Raw genomic sequence first — 17,694 nt, 5'->3', positions numbered from 1 at the left:
TATTTGGTCAAGAATATTGTGATATTTAATAATTATCAGTAATGCCAATTTGGGTGACAGATTTGGTGTTAATCTGAATCATTTGTCAAAATAAACAAATGCTGGTTATTGCTGCTTAAGGGTTATATAATGCTTCTCATTTTGATGCAAACTACGTACTTTGGGTTTTTTGACTGTTGGTCAGACAGCAAAAGGAATTTAAAGATGGGATACCCTAATCAAGCTTGTTGTAAGGCTTTCCTTTAATGTTGAAGCTCTGTATATTCTGATATTTTCTGATGTTATCCCCCACCCCCATAATACAGCTGCTCAGTGCAATTCATTTTGCCTGAAGAAGGCTTTATTTGTAAAGCCAGTCCAATTAAGTTGACATGTGAGAAACAGATGAATAGCACTATGCAAAGTAAAGATAACCTGCACCACAGCTTTCCTTGAATCATTTCTTTATGTATTTTGTATTGGGTCCGCTTAATGTTTTTTTTTTTTTATAGTGTCTTATATTGAATAGTGTAGTACATGTGGATAGAGGAGTGTTGGTGTGTTACTGTACTGCCAGCAAGTTTGGACAGCCTTTCTTTATCCTCAACACGATACTGACAGTTAAATGCGGTTTTTGAGCCACCTGCCTTTAGTGGTATAGCCTGGTTCACGTGAGAAATGTCAGTGTGAAATATCAACCCGAAGAGATTTATGCCTCACTGATGCTCGCTGACTGGAAGGATATCTTTTAATTAGAAGCTGGCTGCTGATATATGTTTATGCCACTTTCTGGTTCACTTGTTATAACCTTGTGTGTTAGGAAATGTTTTCAATGTTATGATTGAGTTGTCTTTGACGGCTCACGTAACTTGAGTGCAGTAAACAAAGAATCAGAAGAGATAGGGCTTTATATAGGTACCCTATACCAATCTATTTTAAAGTGCCTCTGTCACCCTTTTATTTAAAGACATTGCTTGGGCTTAAGTAACTTGTGATCATCATTATTGTTGACCTGCCATTGACAAGAGTATTAATCATTGCTGAAAATGATTGTTACGGTCATTAAATGCCAGAAATACCAGATCTATAAACTTAAGTGTTATTTTTAGGACTGCATTTTCTCATGGTCAGACTAGATTGGGTTTGGAACGGGGTATAGGAAATGGTAGACGTGTAAGGTTTATAGAAAATGAGACAAATATTATTAACTGTAGGGCACATAACTTAGGTACTTGTCAGTGTGAAGATCCAGTTGAAGGATGAGGAGGTGGACATTTTACATGTTTTGATGAGCGTAAAACTGCTAAATCATGAACAGGGTGAATAGCTCGATTTCAAAATCCAGCCATCTTCCTTAGACAACAATGTCTGAGTTAACCCCTAAGTTAGTTATTTAACCCAGTAATCCTGCTTTGTTAGACAGACTCATGGACTCTACAGGATGTAGCTGCAGCAATAAGCACTTCTATCTTAGACAGCCATTTCATCTTTTTTCTCTCGGACTTGACAAGCCTGCGCATGAGTATATGCATTTATGGTATGTACCAATTGCAATGTGTAATAAAGAGTTTCCCTTCTAACCCAGATAGTGTTTATTATTATATTTTACTTTTCATTTCAGCAGCCTATTTGCCCTGCTCAGCCTGTCACAGACATATCTACTCAATAGGGTTTCATGTGGTTGTTTTGGGCAGATCTCTTCGATCCTCCAGTTGCATTATGCCAAAAATAACCCTAACGTGTGAACTGTCTTTACTTGAAGCAGATCTGTTTCCACGGAGCAGCACAGACAGTTCATTCAACAATAGGGATGAATGAATTGTGGCCTTTACAGAGTTGTCAGGCCTGTACAGTAAAGAGGAAATTCTGTAATAGAGAAAAGTGAAAAAGCTGCATGTTCCACTTATTTACTCATGTGATGTTGCTTAATCTTATTTTCTGCTGGGAGTTGCCATTAAGATCAACGAAGAGTATAGAGACATAGTATTTTGACTCCACACGGCTCCACAAAGTGTCTTTTGTTGTTATTACTCTGCTGCCATGTAGATTTTTATGGGCTCAGCTGTTAACGTGGCTTTGGCGACTGAATAGAAATGTTTCACCAACAGTGGTGGGGCAGAGTCCCACATCTTAAAGGCTTTTTTGTTTGTGTCTCTTCCACTTTCAAACCTGTATGATGCACTTCATCTGACAGGGAGTGATCAGCTCAAAGATTAGCATGCAGAAGTGCGTCATGCCAGCAAGGACACAGATGTGGTTGTTGTGTTTTTGTTGTTTGTGAAAATTATGCTTGGTAACTCTTCACAACTGTTTGACAGTCCTCCTATTGCCTGGTGACCAGAACAGATGGGGAGAGGCACAAGATACACCTCATCTTCATTTCACATGGGGCTTTAATTGCTTTGTGTGCGTGTGCATAGGATTAAGTCTGTGAGTGTGAGCCCAGATCATTTTGTTAGGGTGTGTGGCTGTATTGTGGCTTATCTGTGTGTGAGCTTAGCATTTATGTGTGTGCCTCTCTAGTGATTAGGAGTTTGTTTTTGTGCGGTGCCTGTTCACCTCAACCTGTGTGACCTTTAGCAGCTTCAAATTAGCTGAGGGCTGGCAATGGCTCTGTGGTTAGCATCAGGTCCCTATCTCCTCCAGCTTCTCACGCAATGGTGCTGCTGCTTCCTGCCGAAGCAAGGACCTTGCATGGCACCGCAACATTACCACATCAACCAATTCACTAGTGGTTTAATCCTTCATACACTACCGGTCAAAAGTTTGGGGTCACATACAGATTTTTATTCCTCTCCATTATAGACAGAATACCAGCTGATCTGAGTGGGTGGCTGATCTTTAATGCAATATCTACATTGCCTATTATCAGCAACCATTCACCCAGTGTTCCAAAGGCACATTCTGTTTACTAATCTGATATCATTTTAAAAAACTAACTAGAAAAACATTAGCGAACTCTTTTGCAATTATGTCAGCACATAATGTAATCTGAAAACTGCTGGCCTGGTTAAAAAAACAATGCAACTGATCTCAGCTGGTATTCTGTCTATAATCGAGTGCAATGGAAATTTGTGAGTGACCCCAAACTTTTGACCGGTAGTGTACATTGGCTGTACATATTATGCATTACAATTAAAGATTTTCCAATACCATTTTTTTTCTTTCTGATACCAATTCAGTTAACTTATGTATCAGCCAATACAAGTACCAATTTCTACGAAGAAAAAGGGGCATTTCCGATAGTGTTACCGGTAAGGTAACAACTCCAATCACAGCTTTACAGTCTGACTTCCAAACATCACGTTCTTCTCACACGATAAAGAATGCTTCACCTTGAGTAATGCTGTGCTGTGTTCCTATTTTGGGAAATACACACCCTCATAATATGATAACTGGTTTTGATGTGGCATGATCAAATTATCATTGTGTTGCCCTCAAAGAAAACTACCTGCATTGAATGGAGAGAAAAATACAGATACATAATTCCCCTAACAGACAATCCCGCTCATTAAGTAAGATTGTGTTTTGTGGTTTTAGCGTAGCATTTCCTTCTCCACCTGAGACAATTCCTGTGGCCGAAAATAAATTCTTTTCAACATAGATCAACATGTCACATGACTCTGTTTACTGATTGGCTGCTGGTATTGCATTCTCTTACCACAATTCGCAGCCAAAAGTTAAACCCTAACTTTTAGTTTGGCGCTTAATCAAAGGGCTGCGGCATGTTGAACTTGGAGCAGCCATCGTAGCTTTCAGACATTGCATGGCAGCTTGCCACAGGCTGCACTTCTCCACTGCTTGGTGTGTTTTTAGCGTTAGCCATATATCCTGCTCGTGACTTTAGACTGTTCCACATTTTGTTCTTGGGGCTCTTTTGACAAAATAAATGTTTCGGCCCATACAATCTATAAAAACTTTACGTATAATCAAGCGGCAACCTCCGGTTCTCTACAATGAAGCCAATGCCACTAGAGGCTGGCTCCAAAAGGGAGTCAATCCCCGTAGCCCCTTATCTTAACATGCAACTCTGCAGCAGACTTAAACATGTTTACAGCCTGGTACACTTCTTTAAAATATATTCAGGCTTAAAGTTCTGCATAATTAAGGCAGTTCCACTTTGAGTGACAGGTGGGCTGCTGTGACAGGAGGTGAGCACAGCTTGTAGGCTTTTTTCATTTATTCAACCTGCCTCAGCTTCATCCACACTCCACCTCTTTGACCATCCTTGGATTAGCCGGCGTCAGGCACTGCCAAGATGGCAACAGCTAGAGCCACTGTGAGTCGCCCACTTTGAGCTTAATTTTGTCCCTCTAGCAATGGGTAACGTCCCCAAGACTACCTTCATTATTTTATACAGTCTAAATTTATAATGCACACTGATGTTGCTGAAGTTCTTGGAGGCTGTTGACTCGTAATGGAGGAACATTGTTTGCAGGAGTAATAAAACTGGCTCACTGACTAGAGCTAGTCTCACATCTCACATTTAGACAAAGCAGTGTTGTGTAGCTTCCACAGCTAGTGTCCTCTTTATGTGCACGTTTGAGTAATGTATGGTTGTGTTTCACACAAATAAAAGGCCTTTCATTCAAGCTTTCACTGAAGTCATTCATAGAGATAGATTCATAACTTTATTTCAGTTTTTTATTTCTCTGCACCGACGACAAACCCATTACTCAGGAACAGGAGCAGAGACATTTGGTCGGATGCTGAATTGATTACACTGAATTTGGATGCCCACTTTGGAACTGTGATGATTGTATAGATCTTCTCTGCTGCCTGGTTGAAGATTTGTTTGAAACATCTACGTTTCGCCAAAAAATACACAAAGCGACAAAGTCCTCACTACACACAGTCTGGTCTGACATGCGTTAGGGCTGTCAACAACGATTCTAAATTTGAATATATATTCAAATTGTAAAAAGAAACGACTACATTTTTAATATATGAAATATTTCAATTGTTTCCAAGCAAAGTATCTAGTTTTATCCTTACAAATGCAAGGATTTGCTGCTTTTCTTTTTCAAACTAAACCTAATATATTTGGGTTTTAGACAGTTGGTGATTCAAAATAAGCAATTTGAAGATGTCTCATGGGGCTTTCAAAAATTGTGATGTGCATTCTTCACTGTTTACAGACATTTTAAGGACCAAACAATTTGACTCATTTAGAAAATAATAGGCTGGTTAATTAATAATGAAAGTGTTAGATGCAGCACTTATGTTAACTGTTAATAATGCATATCCGGGCTGAACGAAGCAGTGCCTGGGGAAGTTGAAGAGCACATCGAGCAGTGTCTTTGTTAAGGTGGTGAAACTCCAGAGAATTTCACATGTAGGAATACTGAGTCAACTTTGGAAAATGACTCACTCACTCACTGCTGAATAAAGTTTGGGAAAAGAAGAAAAATACTTGAAATAGACTTGTGTTAAAGTTGTTTTCTGACTTCTTTGTCACAGAAAGCACTCCTACTATCTCCAAATGTTGAGTTCCTCACATCTTGCGTAACATTAACAGCTAACACACTCACGGTGCAAAACTACATAAGTATCTATGCAAACATACTATTTGGCAATACTCTTTGCAATGTCTCCAATTGAACTTTGAAATGTAGGCATAAATCCTTCCCTCTAGGCTGTGTTTGTCAGCTGCGCTGCCAGCAGGACTTTGTAACAACCTGTTGAATGTGTGTCAGATGTATCAACTGTGGTTTGGTGCCTGGTTTGATATATGAGTAGTTTTATATATATATATATATATATATATATATATATATATATATATATATATATGAAATAACTCTCATACTGTTGGAAAGCCTTTCCTTTCGAATGGTGCCTCATTTGTAAGTAACATGCATTTGCTGTAAATCACCTTTTATATTTTGTGCCTATGTGTCTGACATTCATGTCTGTTAGCTTTCTGTATTATGCATGAGTGTGTAGATGTATGCATGTGGGTGTGTCAGGAGCGCTGTGGCAAGCAGGCGGACCACAGCGGGCTGCCTTGAACCTCTCACTCTCCTGACCTACTTTCCCTCCTGCCTGCCCACAGCTGGCGCCGAGTTAACGCACCAGATCAAATGCCAACCATTCCAATCCTTTTTCAGTTATTACCGTATTCTCCTGTAGCCAGGTTTCTGTATTTAGTATTTTGTGTTTTGACACTAAATAGGCTCATAGAAATTCCCCATATTGAGGTTAAGAGGATGTAGCTAAGTCTGAGTTGTTTTGTGCCCTTTGTCTTACTTTTGTGTGCAGTCGAGTCAGCAAAGCCAAACTTTGGGAGTGGGTTCCTCCCACATCCAGCTGTATACAGCCAACCGTACCATGCTTATGCACACAGTAGCAGCAGCAAAGCTATTCATTTTACAGGCTAAGAAGCCACCTCCCAACTACACATAGTTACTAATGGTTCCTATTATGGAAAATGAAATCCTTATTCTTTTCCTCTAAAATTTGAAGCTGCATTTGGCTACAAAATGTAGTTGTTGAAGCGGGTTTGTCAATACAGCATGGATGAGGATACAGTGGCTCTGAGTGACAGTAACACTGACGGATCATCCAAAGTATCACATGGAAAAGTATCTCGCTAATAAACAATGGCCATACCACTTCATGTCAATGTAAAACAGCGCCAAAGGGTACTATATTTCCAGTTTATTCATTTTCTGTGGCAGCATGGCTTATGTTTAGTGAATGTGATGCACTGACATGTAAAAAAAAACATACTGTCTGTTTTTATTGGAGGGCACAGGAGGCAAATATTTTACAGAAGTCCAGCCCAGTCTTTGGCCAAACAAACCCAGTCTCTCTACTCCCTCATAGAACTGCGTTGTTGTTCTGCATGCAAGAATGATTCAGAGCGTGCAGACCAGTTCCCCTTTCTATTTTAGAGGCCCTTACCTCAGGGAAGGAGCACTTCCTTTGCTCTCCTCACGCTCACAGAGTTTTGATGAAAATTAAATGTTTGTGCAATGTTTATCCATATCAGTAGCAGTGGCAGTCTTTACTGTAACAGATACATCAGGTTTTAAGCATGCAGCCACCCAGCCAGATTCTTATTATATATTATCCAGTTTTATTTAGGAGCTTGACCTCACCACACGTGAGGCAACCAAAGACAACCAGTTGAACAAAATGATTGTTCATATTTTTCTCTGAAAAAAAATTATTGAAAGTAGCTGGGCCTGAAGTAAGAATGAAGTAGACTAATATGTAGAATACAGTAAATGCTGTGGCTGGTTTAACTCAGTTGATAGAGAAGGCACACATACATAGAGGTTTACACCTTGATGCAGCGGCAGCAGGTTAAACTCCAACCTGCGGCCCTTTGGTTTCATGGCATTCCACCTCTCTCTCCCCTTTCATGTCTTTGCCTGTCCTGTGAATATAAAAACTTAAAAATGCCCCAAAAAAATTATCTTAAAAAAAAGAAGAAGAAAAAAATGCACAAGCACAAAATGATCTACCTCACCTAAAACGAAATAGCTGGTTATTGCAATAATATGATTCTAACAGGTTCTTGTCTGAATTGAGAAATAGGCTAGGGTATATAGAGCAAGAGCCTGCCAAGCTACACGTGACACGGCTAAAAGGGGATTATGAATTGTTAAGCGGGGCACTGGGCCACTGGCATTATCGTAAGTGCTAGAAGTGGCTTGCCTCATTAAAACCCAGGCTGATTGATCACACTCCTACAGACGTAAGCACTTAACTTTCTCAGCACTGCTCTCGTTGAAGTCAAGGCCCATCTCTGGGCGTCTCTGCCTTTTGTGCTCTGACCGATAGTTAACTCTGAGGGAATGCGAGAACTTCCTGTCAGTGGCAAGCACTCAATTCAACAGATGGTTTCAGAAAGAGGAAATTCGGTCTCCCCACACTGCCTTGCAGCTTTGATTGCTTTGTGTCTGACAATCCCCAACACAGTTTTGTAACTTGTTTTACGGCCAAGTGTAATGTCATCAACGAATTCAAAATTGAGCTTGGAGAAAACACTGAACTGCAGTGACATCACTTCAGGCTTACTTTGGTGTTGTAAACGTATAGTGGCGTGTGCGTGTGCATGTGCGTGCGCCAGCCATATAAATCTGTGTGTGAAAAAGATGACATGCTAGTTACCTCATCAACACGGCACAGCTTTTTTATGGATCGTATATGTTGTATGACCATTGGCCCAGGCTGTGTTTTCCGGAGAACTGTTATGTGGTATTCAGATGTGGTGGTTTTGGTTAAAAATAATTCTTAACTTAACGTGACAATATTATCACATTAGGGGGAGACGGGAGACTGGAAACTGGGGTATGCGGTCCATCGATCGGTCTATAGACTTTTACGGGCGGGTGAGTGAGGATTTAGTTTAGTAAACTTTAACTTAAATTTACTGATGTCTCTCTATCAGTCAGTCTGGCAGGGTGAGCCAGCAGCTGTGCAGTCTGCTGACAGACGGCAAAGAAGTTAGCTAATCACATCAAATAAATACCTATAAGGAGGACTTAAATTATTATAATTTGAAAGGCCTGGCAATTATAAGTTATCAAGGCAAAGCTGTTTCTTACAGTTTTCAGGGGATTTGCTAAAAGTGTATATTTGTGATTTTGGCATATCTAGTACCAATTTAGTACCGGTTGTTGATTCCCAACCCTAGTTAGCTTTTTGTCTGCCATGTGGCATTGAGTGGTAGCGTACAGTGGGTTTTTCCAGAGCTTTTTTGCAGAAAACATCTGCTGCTGCAGATGATGGTGATGGGATTGGTGGGACTGAACCAAATTATAAAGTTATGGGCTCTAAAACCAAAACAATGCTCTTTCCACCGACTGCAAAACCCAGGGCATGATGGGTACGTCCGGCTCTCACATAAACTTTTTGATTTTTAATTGACTGATTTAAATGCACACAGTCAACCTGGGTAAAACCCTGATTGAGCCATTTGTGTGAAAAGGGGTATTAGTGATGTTAGTACTGCCTATAAAAGCTCACTAACTATTATGTTGAGTCATTAGAGGTAGACTAAATAGAATGTGTTTTCAGTGGTGCTCAGAAAGCTCTCAGCCCTGTCACGGCTAGACAGCCTCCTCCTGAGGTCTCTCTCTGATAGTTTTTTTTTTTATATATCTGGCTGCTCTGCTGTGGACTTTATGCTTTGATGTTTCACTCAGGTTTCCCACCCTGCTATGTCCACTGACTACTGGGGCCTGGCCTACTTTCATGCTAATGCCCTGATGTTGCATAACTAAGAAGTGATGTTAGTGTGCAGTGACAGTTCAGAACAGCACTTATCAAATAAAACATTTTGCCATCATTGAGGTGGCATACTTTTGGACACATGGACAGACGGACAGAATTGTTGCACGTCTCAGGCTCGATATCCTCAGTGTGGCTGTTGTTGTTGCTGTGGCCACTGGGTTAGAAAGGGGGTGTGGACCTCTGGCGCAAGGATGCTGCAAAGCCTGACGTCCTCTAGTGGTAGTTTTGAGAAAGGGCATGTCTAACCACTGGTGACTTGGAAACTTTGTGTTTCAATCAAAGGAAGAAGGGCTGTTTTATGACAACCACTGGATTTAGGATGTGACCACAGATAATCCGATAATTTAGGCTTTAAAGGCCCAAATGGGGACAACCAGACTCGCTTTTCTTTACTCACGATACTGGGAATGATTTCAAAGTTGAGGTAAGACAACAACAAGGAACAAATTGAGTCTGATGGAACTATGTGATGTATCTCTGTGTAGCTTATTTAAAGTTGTAAATATAAACTACAGCTGAACTCTCAAAACTGAGAGGACACTTTCAGGTGTTGGAACAGGCAGTAAAATGGCATAATGTGGACATACAGGATTTGTCAGATATAGATTTGATTAAAATGTCTGTGCGGGTATTTAGTGATACTAAAGATCATTTGAATGCAACATTCTCACAGACAGTATAATTAAATGTTATAGTTAGTGTTTTATCTTTGTGGGTAAAAGGTATGTTGTAATGGTTAGGCTTAAGGTGCCTTGTGGAGTTTTCTACAAACAAAAGTTATGTTTACATTTACTGTTACTCCATTAAATTTATTTGTGTGTATCCTCGCAGTCCAACCAAACATGATGAATGCATTTCCCCCCACCACATAAAACACTTAGAAAGCCGATTTTAAATTTCTCTGCTCTGTCTCCCCCCTCCCTCCAGTCCGAACTCCAGACAGGAAGTGGTCCCAGCTACATCCTCAACACAGGGAAAGAGCGGGACTCATAAGATCTGCCTGGTGTGCTCTGACGAGGCTTCAGGCTGCCACTACGGCGTTCTCACTTGTGGCAGCTGCAAGGTCTTCTTCAAGAGAGCAGTGGAAGGTACAAAGCCATAAGACATAATTATTACCTCACTGGTTTATTCATTGCCAGTGAGGAAACCATTCATCACTAACCTGTGTCAAATAAGGTTGCTCAAACGCTGGAGTCATTCTGATTTTAAGTTGGAGGCATGATCATACCAAAGTAAAGGACTGTGGTACAGCTAATTAGTCTTTCCCTTTGGAGTTTTTGCCTCTACAGTGAAGGTAAATAACAGATTAATCTTCCTCTTCTGTGTGCCTCAGGGCAGCATAATTACCTGTGTGCTGGGAGGAACGACTGCATAATAGACAAGATCAGGAGGAAGAACTGCCCGGCCTGCCGCTTTCGCAAGTGTCTAATGGCAGGCATGAACCTGGAAGGTACATATCTACAACACTGAAACTGTGCCAAACTTTGTAGCCTTGAGTTGGTTTAATTGTTTCTGTATCCTCTTCACCTTTTCTCTTTATTTTACACTTCTCTGCATGTTTATCCCTTGTTTTCTCCTCTGCAGCGCGCAAAACCAAGAAGTTAAATCGTTTAAAGGGCACCCAGCAGAGCAACCCGCCTGAGCTGACTCCATCTCCGCCAGTTGAGGCTCGCCCTCTTTTACCAAAGTGCATGCCTCAACTTGTTCCCACAATGTTGTCCCTGCTAAAGGCCATCGAGCCAGACACCATCTGCGCCGGCTACGACAACACCCTGCCTGACACCTCCACCCGCCTCATGACCACGCTCAACAGGCTGGGCGGCCGGCAGGTCATCTCTGCTGTCAAGTGGGCCAAGGCTCTGCCAGGTTAGTAGTTTCCTCTGCCTGTAGGAGTGTAAACTTGTCCATTGCAGAGGGTGTAGACTGGTTATTGAGATTAAGAAAATTATTTTTAATGTATTATTTAATTATATTGGTGAGTTTGCAAAGAGAAAGATGTGACACATTAAGTGTTGATTCATTTAGTTAATGTGCGGCTGCAACAAGTTTAAAAATATATTTAAAAAAAAAAACATTTGTCGTAACATTTGTCGTAACATTGGAATATTGCCATTAGTCTTCTTTTTCTGTCATGGCATCAATATGCATGTTAACTCCCAGAAAGAAAGTCAAACCTGCACAAAGGCATGTCTGTGATGTGTGCTGTTTTTTTTTTGTTTTTTTTTACAATGTGCACAACATGAATATTTTAAAAGTTTCATCTTAAAACGGCAGATGTTGTAATGTATTGGTGCAGTGCAAAATGGGTGTCTTCTCCGTGTCGACTTGTGTACAGAAACCCACTGGCCTAACATCTGGATTTGCTTCAGGGCTAACTAACACACAGGCACATTTGGTAAACAGAGTGAAGCCGGATTAGGGTGGACAAATAATCTTTTTAAATGTTGTTGTCTCAACCAGATTCTGTTATGCAAAATGTATGTGATATTGTCTTTGTTCTTCTTTTCTTTCTTTTTTTTTTTTTTACAAAGTCACCTGTTTCACCTGCTAAAGATGACTTGTTTAGTAGGGGTGAGAATATCTGGGCACCTCACGATTTGATTCTAAACCGATTTATCAATGCAATCATTTTTTTAATGTACATTTCCATGCGTGATTTAAAAAAATATACATATAAATCTGAGTTAGTTAGATTTTGACATATACAGTATTTGTCACACACAAGTTTCAGTAGACATTTTTTGTCTGAGGTTTTTATTTTTTAGTCATTCCATGCTTCAGCCTTGCTTGTGAAAGTCACGTCTCACAGTAATTTTCCATGTCAGAGGCCCCATCATGGTTAAAGGTGGAGATCTGGCTTCTTAGAACATGAAACATGAGGTGGTCAGATGTAATGTGATGAAGTAAATGAACAGCCTTTTTGTGTTTTACCTAATTATGTTATGCATGTCTTATTAGATTGTGTGTATGTACACTACCGTTCAAAAGTTTGGGGTCACATTGAAATGTCCTTATTTTTGAAGGAAAAGCACTGTACTTTTCAATGAAGATAACTTTAAACTAGTCTTAACTTTGAAGAAATACACTCTATACATTGCTAATGTGGTAAATGACTATTCTAGCTGCAAATGTCTGGTTTTGGTGCGATATCTACATAGGTGTATAGAGGCCCATTTCCAGCAACTATCACTCCAGTGTTCTAATGGTACAATGTTTTGCTCATTGGCTCAGAAGGCTAATTGATGATTGAAAACCCTTGTGCAATCATGTTCACACATCTGAAAACAGTTTAGGTCGTTACAGAAGCTACAAAACTGACCTTCCTTTGAGCAGATTGAGTTTCTGGAGCATGACATTTGTGGGGTCAATTAAACGCTCAAAATGGCCAGAAAAAGAGAACTTTCATCTGAAACTCGACAGTCTATTCTTGTCCTTAGAAATGAAGGCTATTCCATGCGAGACATTGCTAAGAAATTGAAGATTTCCTACAACGGTGTGTACTACTCCCTTCAGAGGACAGCACAAACAGGCTCTAACCAGAGTAGAAAGGGAGGCCGCGTTGCACAACTGAGCAAGAAGATAAGTACATTAGAGTCTCTAGTTTGAGAAACAGACGCCTCACAGGTCCCCAACTGGCATCTTCATTAAATAGTACCCGCAAAACACCAGTGTCAACATCTACAGTGAAGAGGCGGCTCTGCTTCAGGGCAGAGTGGCAAAGAAAAAGCCATATCTGAGACTGGCCAATAAAAGAAAAAGATTAAGATGGGCAAAAGAACACAGACATTGGACAGAGGAAGACTGGAAAAAAGTGTTGTGGACGGATGAATCCAAGTTTGAGGTGTTTGGATCACAAAGAAGAACGTTTGTGAGACGCAGAACAAATGAAAAGATGCTGGAAGAATGCCTGACGCCATCTGTTAAGCATGGTGGAGGTAATATGATGGTCTGGGGTTGCTTTGGTGCTGGTAAGGTGGGAGATTTGTACAGGGTAAAAGGGATTCTGAATAAGGAAGGCTATCACTCCATTTTGCAACGCCATGCCATACCCAGTGGACAGCGCTTGATTGGAGCCAATTTCATCCTACAACAGGACAATGACCCTAAACACACCTCCAAATTGTGCAAGAACTATTTAGAGCAGAAGCAGGCAGCTGGTATTCTATCGGTAATGGAGTGGCCAGCGCAGTCACCAGATCTGAACCCCATGGAGCTGTTGTGGGAGCAGCTTGACCGTATGGTACGCAAGAAGTGCCCATCCTACAATCCAACTTGTGGAGATGCTTCTGGAAGCGTGGGGTGCAATTTCTCCGATTACCTCAACAAATTAACAGCTAGAATGCCAAAGGTCTGCGATGCTGTAATTGCTGCAAATGGCGGATTCTTTGACGAAAGAGTTTGATGTAAAAAAATCTTATTTCAAATACAAATCATTATTTCTAACCTTGTCAATGTCTTGACTCTATTTCTATTCATTTCACAACGTATGGTGGTGAATAAGTGTGACTTTTCAGGAAACACACATTGTTTGGGTGACCCCAAACTTTTGAACGGTTTTGAACACACACACAACTTTTTATTTTTCCTTTTTTTTCACTTTTTTTTCCATTTTTGTGTTTTTTTTTTCTGCACCTTTTCTTTCCGTTATCCCATTCTCTTTCCGTCACTCATTTTTCTGATTTGTACATGTCTGTAGACTGTTTACTTTTAAATAAAAGTAAACACATTTAAATAATTAAAAAATATATGTAATAGATTATTAACTTATCGGAATCGAGCACTGAATCGTTCTAGAGAGAATTGCGATGCATCTAAGAAACTATTTTTTACCTACGCGTAATGTTTACTGCACATCAAAATGTTTTACTGCGTTTGTATCTAGTTACTTTTTTTTTGTCACTAGGGATGTGCAAAAAAAATCAATTCACATTCATGAATCGATTCAAGCTCTACCAACTGAAAATTGATTAGTTAGTTTAATTTTTTAATTTTGTAGTGGCGTGTATACTATCACATTGTCACCCTCTCACACACTGTGACCGTACTGGGAGACAGTTGAAGTATTTCCATGTCCTTTCCCCCCCCCCCCCCCCCCCCGCCCCCCCCCCCCCCCCCCCCCCCCCCCCCCCCCCCCCCCCCCCCCCCCCCCAGGGTTCAGGAACCTGCACCTGGACGACCAGATGACTCTGCTGCAGTGCTCCTGGCTCTTCCTCATGTCTTTCGGCCTGGGCTGGAGATCTTACCAGCAGTGCAACGGCAACATGCTCTGCTTCGCACCGGACCTCGTCATCAACGAGTGTGTATCAATCCATTTTCAGTCTTTGTTGTTTAATTGAATACAAAAAGTAGTACCAGCGTAATGTGTTTTAAGTCCTCCAGATTAAATGTGTCAGTGTTGCCAGTATTTAGAGTTTTATCAAATTTGTAATAGTGAAAGTTAGACTATACAATACCACGGCCTTGCAAACGGGAGTCTTTCTTTGCACTTCACATAAATTGAGCACTGATGTGATATTTTTTAGCCTATGATTTTTTTTCAACAGTCAGCCAACAGATACATCGTTTGTTTGCGTATATCAGTGCAGCTCTGTGCTGTGTGTGTCTTATCTCCTGTGAATCAAACTGTGTCTGTCAGCTGTCATCAGTTGCATCCCTCTTATAGACTTGATGACTCGGTTTGTAAATAGCTCTGCGTGTAGTGAGCAGTCGGCACAGCTACCATGCTTAGGGCTGTAATAGGCCTTTTCATTTCATAATAACAAGCTGAAACTTGATATGATCATAATTATCTGATGATGTTATGCTCTCTTTTTGTCAGTCAGCCTCCAACAAAATTCAACTACTGTCTGTTTTATTGCCTTTGATTATTGCAGCCTTGAAACATTCTTAGTTTGGTAAAAGGCTGTTGCCAATTTCAGTTTATATGGTGGTTTCATGAATAATGGCCAATAATCTGTCCCTAGTGTCTTGTGATGTACATTTCTAATGCATTTGATGTTCACTGTGACTCGAGGGCTGAAAAAGCCACCCCTAAGCAAAAATTCCATTAACGTTTGTCCCGCACTTTAACCTGAGATGAAACTTACTCATTTGAAATGTTCATCCTCAACCTTCTGGAAGAATGATTTAACTAGGATCCACTACCTTGAACAGAGATATAACATAGAGCTGCTTTATCTCCCTGAGACAACACAAGCAGCCCTTATGAATCCAACTATGACTTGGAAGAGCCATGCAATTTAACCCTTTCTGTTTAATTCCACCAGGGATCGGATGAAGCTGCCCTACATGGCCGACCAGTGCGAGCAGATGCTAAAGATTTCCAGCGAGTTTGTCCGGCTGCAGGTTTCCAACGACGAGTATTTGTGCATGAAGGTCCTGCTGCTGCTCAGCACAGGTCAGAAGTTTTACTTAAGAGCAGCTGAATCTTCTTCCACCGTCACATGTCGAACATAGTTCTGTGGTAATGCAATCTTTACAAAGGCTAGTACTCCAATCCAATCCTGTCTACAGCGGCTGGAAGATAATATTGATGTATGCACAGGACAAAACATCACAGCACTTTATCAAGACAGCACTTTATCAAGTCATTAACTCACATGCATCTGTTGCAAATAAGAAATGAATCTTCATAGTGCTACCTGGTTTAGTAAATAATACACACACCCAATTCCACAAGTACACAACTCCACGTCATGTTATCTCTAAGGTAACCCAGTACAGAAGAATTAAAGATGTAAACAAAGACTCTCGTCTAATTAAATGCATTTAAAACATATTTAAAACAATAAAAGGAGGTAGCTTTAACAGAAGTAGCGCGGCGCTCCTCGGGGTGTGCTGCTTTTGTCCCGGCACTGCCCATGTTCTGTGCTGCTTAATATTACTTGGAGTGCAACCTAAAAATGCCTTAATATATATTAATCAGCTGCCCTTTTTTGCCCTTCACTGTTTGGACGTGATAATTATCCTTATCGCTATCCCAGATGTTGACCTTTAGTTTCCATTCTCTCGCAGTGCCAAAGGACGGCCTGAAGAGCCAGGCAGTGTTTGACGATATTCGGATGTCGTACATTAAGGAGCTGGGGAAAGCCATCGTGAAGCGCGAGGAGAACTCCAGCCAGAACTGGCAGCGTTTCTATCAGCTCACCAAGCTGCTTGACTCCATGCATGAGGTACAGAGATCCAGCACGCAAAGACAAACAGGCAGTTCTGTCATTACACCTGTCTTCTGCAGCGTTCCTCATCCTTAAACAGTGACTCATCTGGGATTGTGCTGATTCATTTGTTAGTTTAAAACATTTACATGGTTTTAAAGAGAGATTTTCTTCCTGTAATGCAAAGGTAGCTTATTTTTTTTAGGATTGTAACCACTCTGCCTGGTTTTTATTTTGTGTAACCAGGCCTTCGTTAATAATACATAATGTTGTGAATAAATGTATCTCACTGGTATGGTCCTTTGCATATACGACTGATTTATTAAAGGCTCTAAACGATGGTTGTACCATCTCACTAGCATTGCATCGGATAAATTGTATGCTAAGATCTATTCTTCTTCTCACGCAGCCAAATGCTGATTGTGTGTTTTTAGTGTTAATTATCCACTAATGCATTCTCCTCTTGTGTCTGCAGATGGTCGGTGGACTGCTCAGCTTCTGCTTCTACACCTTTGTGAATAAGTCCCTGAGTGTGGAGTTCCCGGAGATGCTCGCAGAGATCATCAGCAACCAGTTGCCAAAATTCAAGGCTGGAAGCGTCAAACCTCTCCTCTTCCATCAGAGATGACTGTGCCCCGTAAGAGACACAATGCCTTAAAATCCCACCACATCACCTCACCGATTTCTCCCCCCCCTTCCCCCCTTCCCCCTTTCCTCCGATCCCCCTGAATAGCGACGACGAAAGGACCGAGGATCCGAGGCGAGGAGTGAATGATGTTTGCGGATGCGAGTATGCAACCTTGTGTAGAGGCTCACGTGTCTGGAGGGAGAGAGCTGAGGCGTTTGTTGAGAAACCAGACAGCAAGCACATAGGTTTGTTTTTAAGTAGGAAATGTTTGTAAGATAAAAGTTAATCAAAGAGATATAGGCTAACATCCATGTTGTCTCAGGTTTCTTACCTTCAAAACCAGAACGATATCTAAGATAGATAAAACAAATATCTATATAACAGGTTCTGATAGTATTTTCTAAATTTCAAAATTGTAACAGTTTATACAGTTTTCCAGGTCGCTTAATTAATAACATGCTCTTAAGTTGGCTTTTAGTATGTTTACCGTATGTTCCTTTATTAGTTTTTATAGTAGGTTGTAACAAAATCGTATAAGTCATATAAAAAGGAACTTCTGTTTTGCAGTCATATAAAAAGCATATTTTCTTTTTGCTTTGATTGATACCTTGGACGTAAGAAACAATTCTGTCGGATTGTTCGTCGATGGCATTGTTAAAAGGATGATTTCTCCCACATGCTGACCTC

The 17,694-nt window shown here is 40.7% G+C and overlaps 1 protein-coding gene across 1 annotated transcript in view; it reads left to right on the top strand.

Annotated features, from left to right (window-relative positions):
* nr3c1 (nuclear receptor subfamily 3, group C, member 1 (glucocorticoid receptor)) overlaps positions 1-17,082 on the top strand; it is a 19,828-nt gene extending 2,746 nt beyond the window's left edge. Inside the window, exons 3-9 of the mRNA XM_032528177.1 lie at positions 10,153-10,313; positions 10,559-10,675; positions 10,810-11,091; positions 14,377-14,521; positions 15,492-15,622; positions 16,240-16,397; positions 16,855-17,082. Coding sequence (XP_032384068.1) covers positions 10,153-10,313; positions 10,559-10,675; positions 10,810-11,091; positions 14,377-14,521; positions 15,492-15,622; positions 16,240-16,397; positions 16,855-17,007 — 1,147 coding nt within the window. The 3' untranslated portion in view covers positions 17,008-17,082. The remainder of the gene's footprint in view (positions 1-10,152; positions 10,314-10,558; positions 10,676-10,809; positions 11,092-14,376; positions 14,522-15,491; positions 15,623-16,239; positions 16,398-16,854) is intronic.
* The last annotated feature ends 612 nt before the right edge of the window (positions 17,083-17,694 follow it).

The sequence above is a fragment of the Etheostoma spectabile genome, chromosome 10, assembly GCF_008692095.1.
Source record: "Etheostoma spectabile isolate EspeVRDwgs_2016 chromosome 10, UIUC_Espe_1.0, whole genome shotgun sequence".
Taxonomy (NCBI): domain Eukaryota; kingdom Metazoa; phylum Chordata; class Actinopteri; order Perciformes; family Percidae; genus Etheostoma; species Etheostoma spectabile.
The sequence above is the reverse complement of the archived record's forward strand: the minus strand, read 5'-3'. Positions and strand labels throughout refer to the sequence as shown.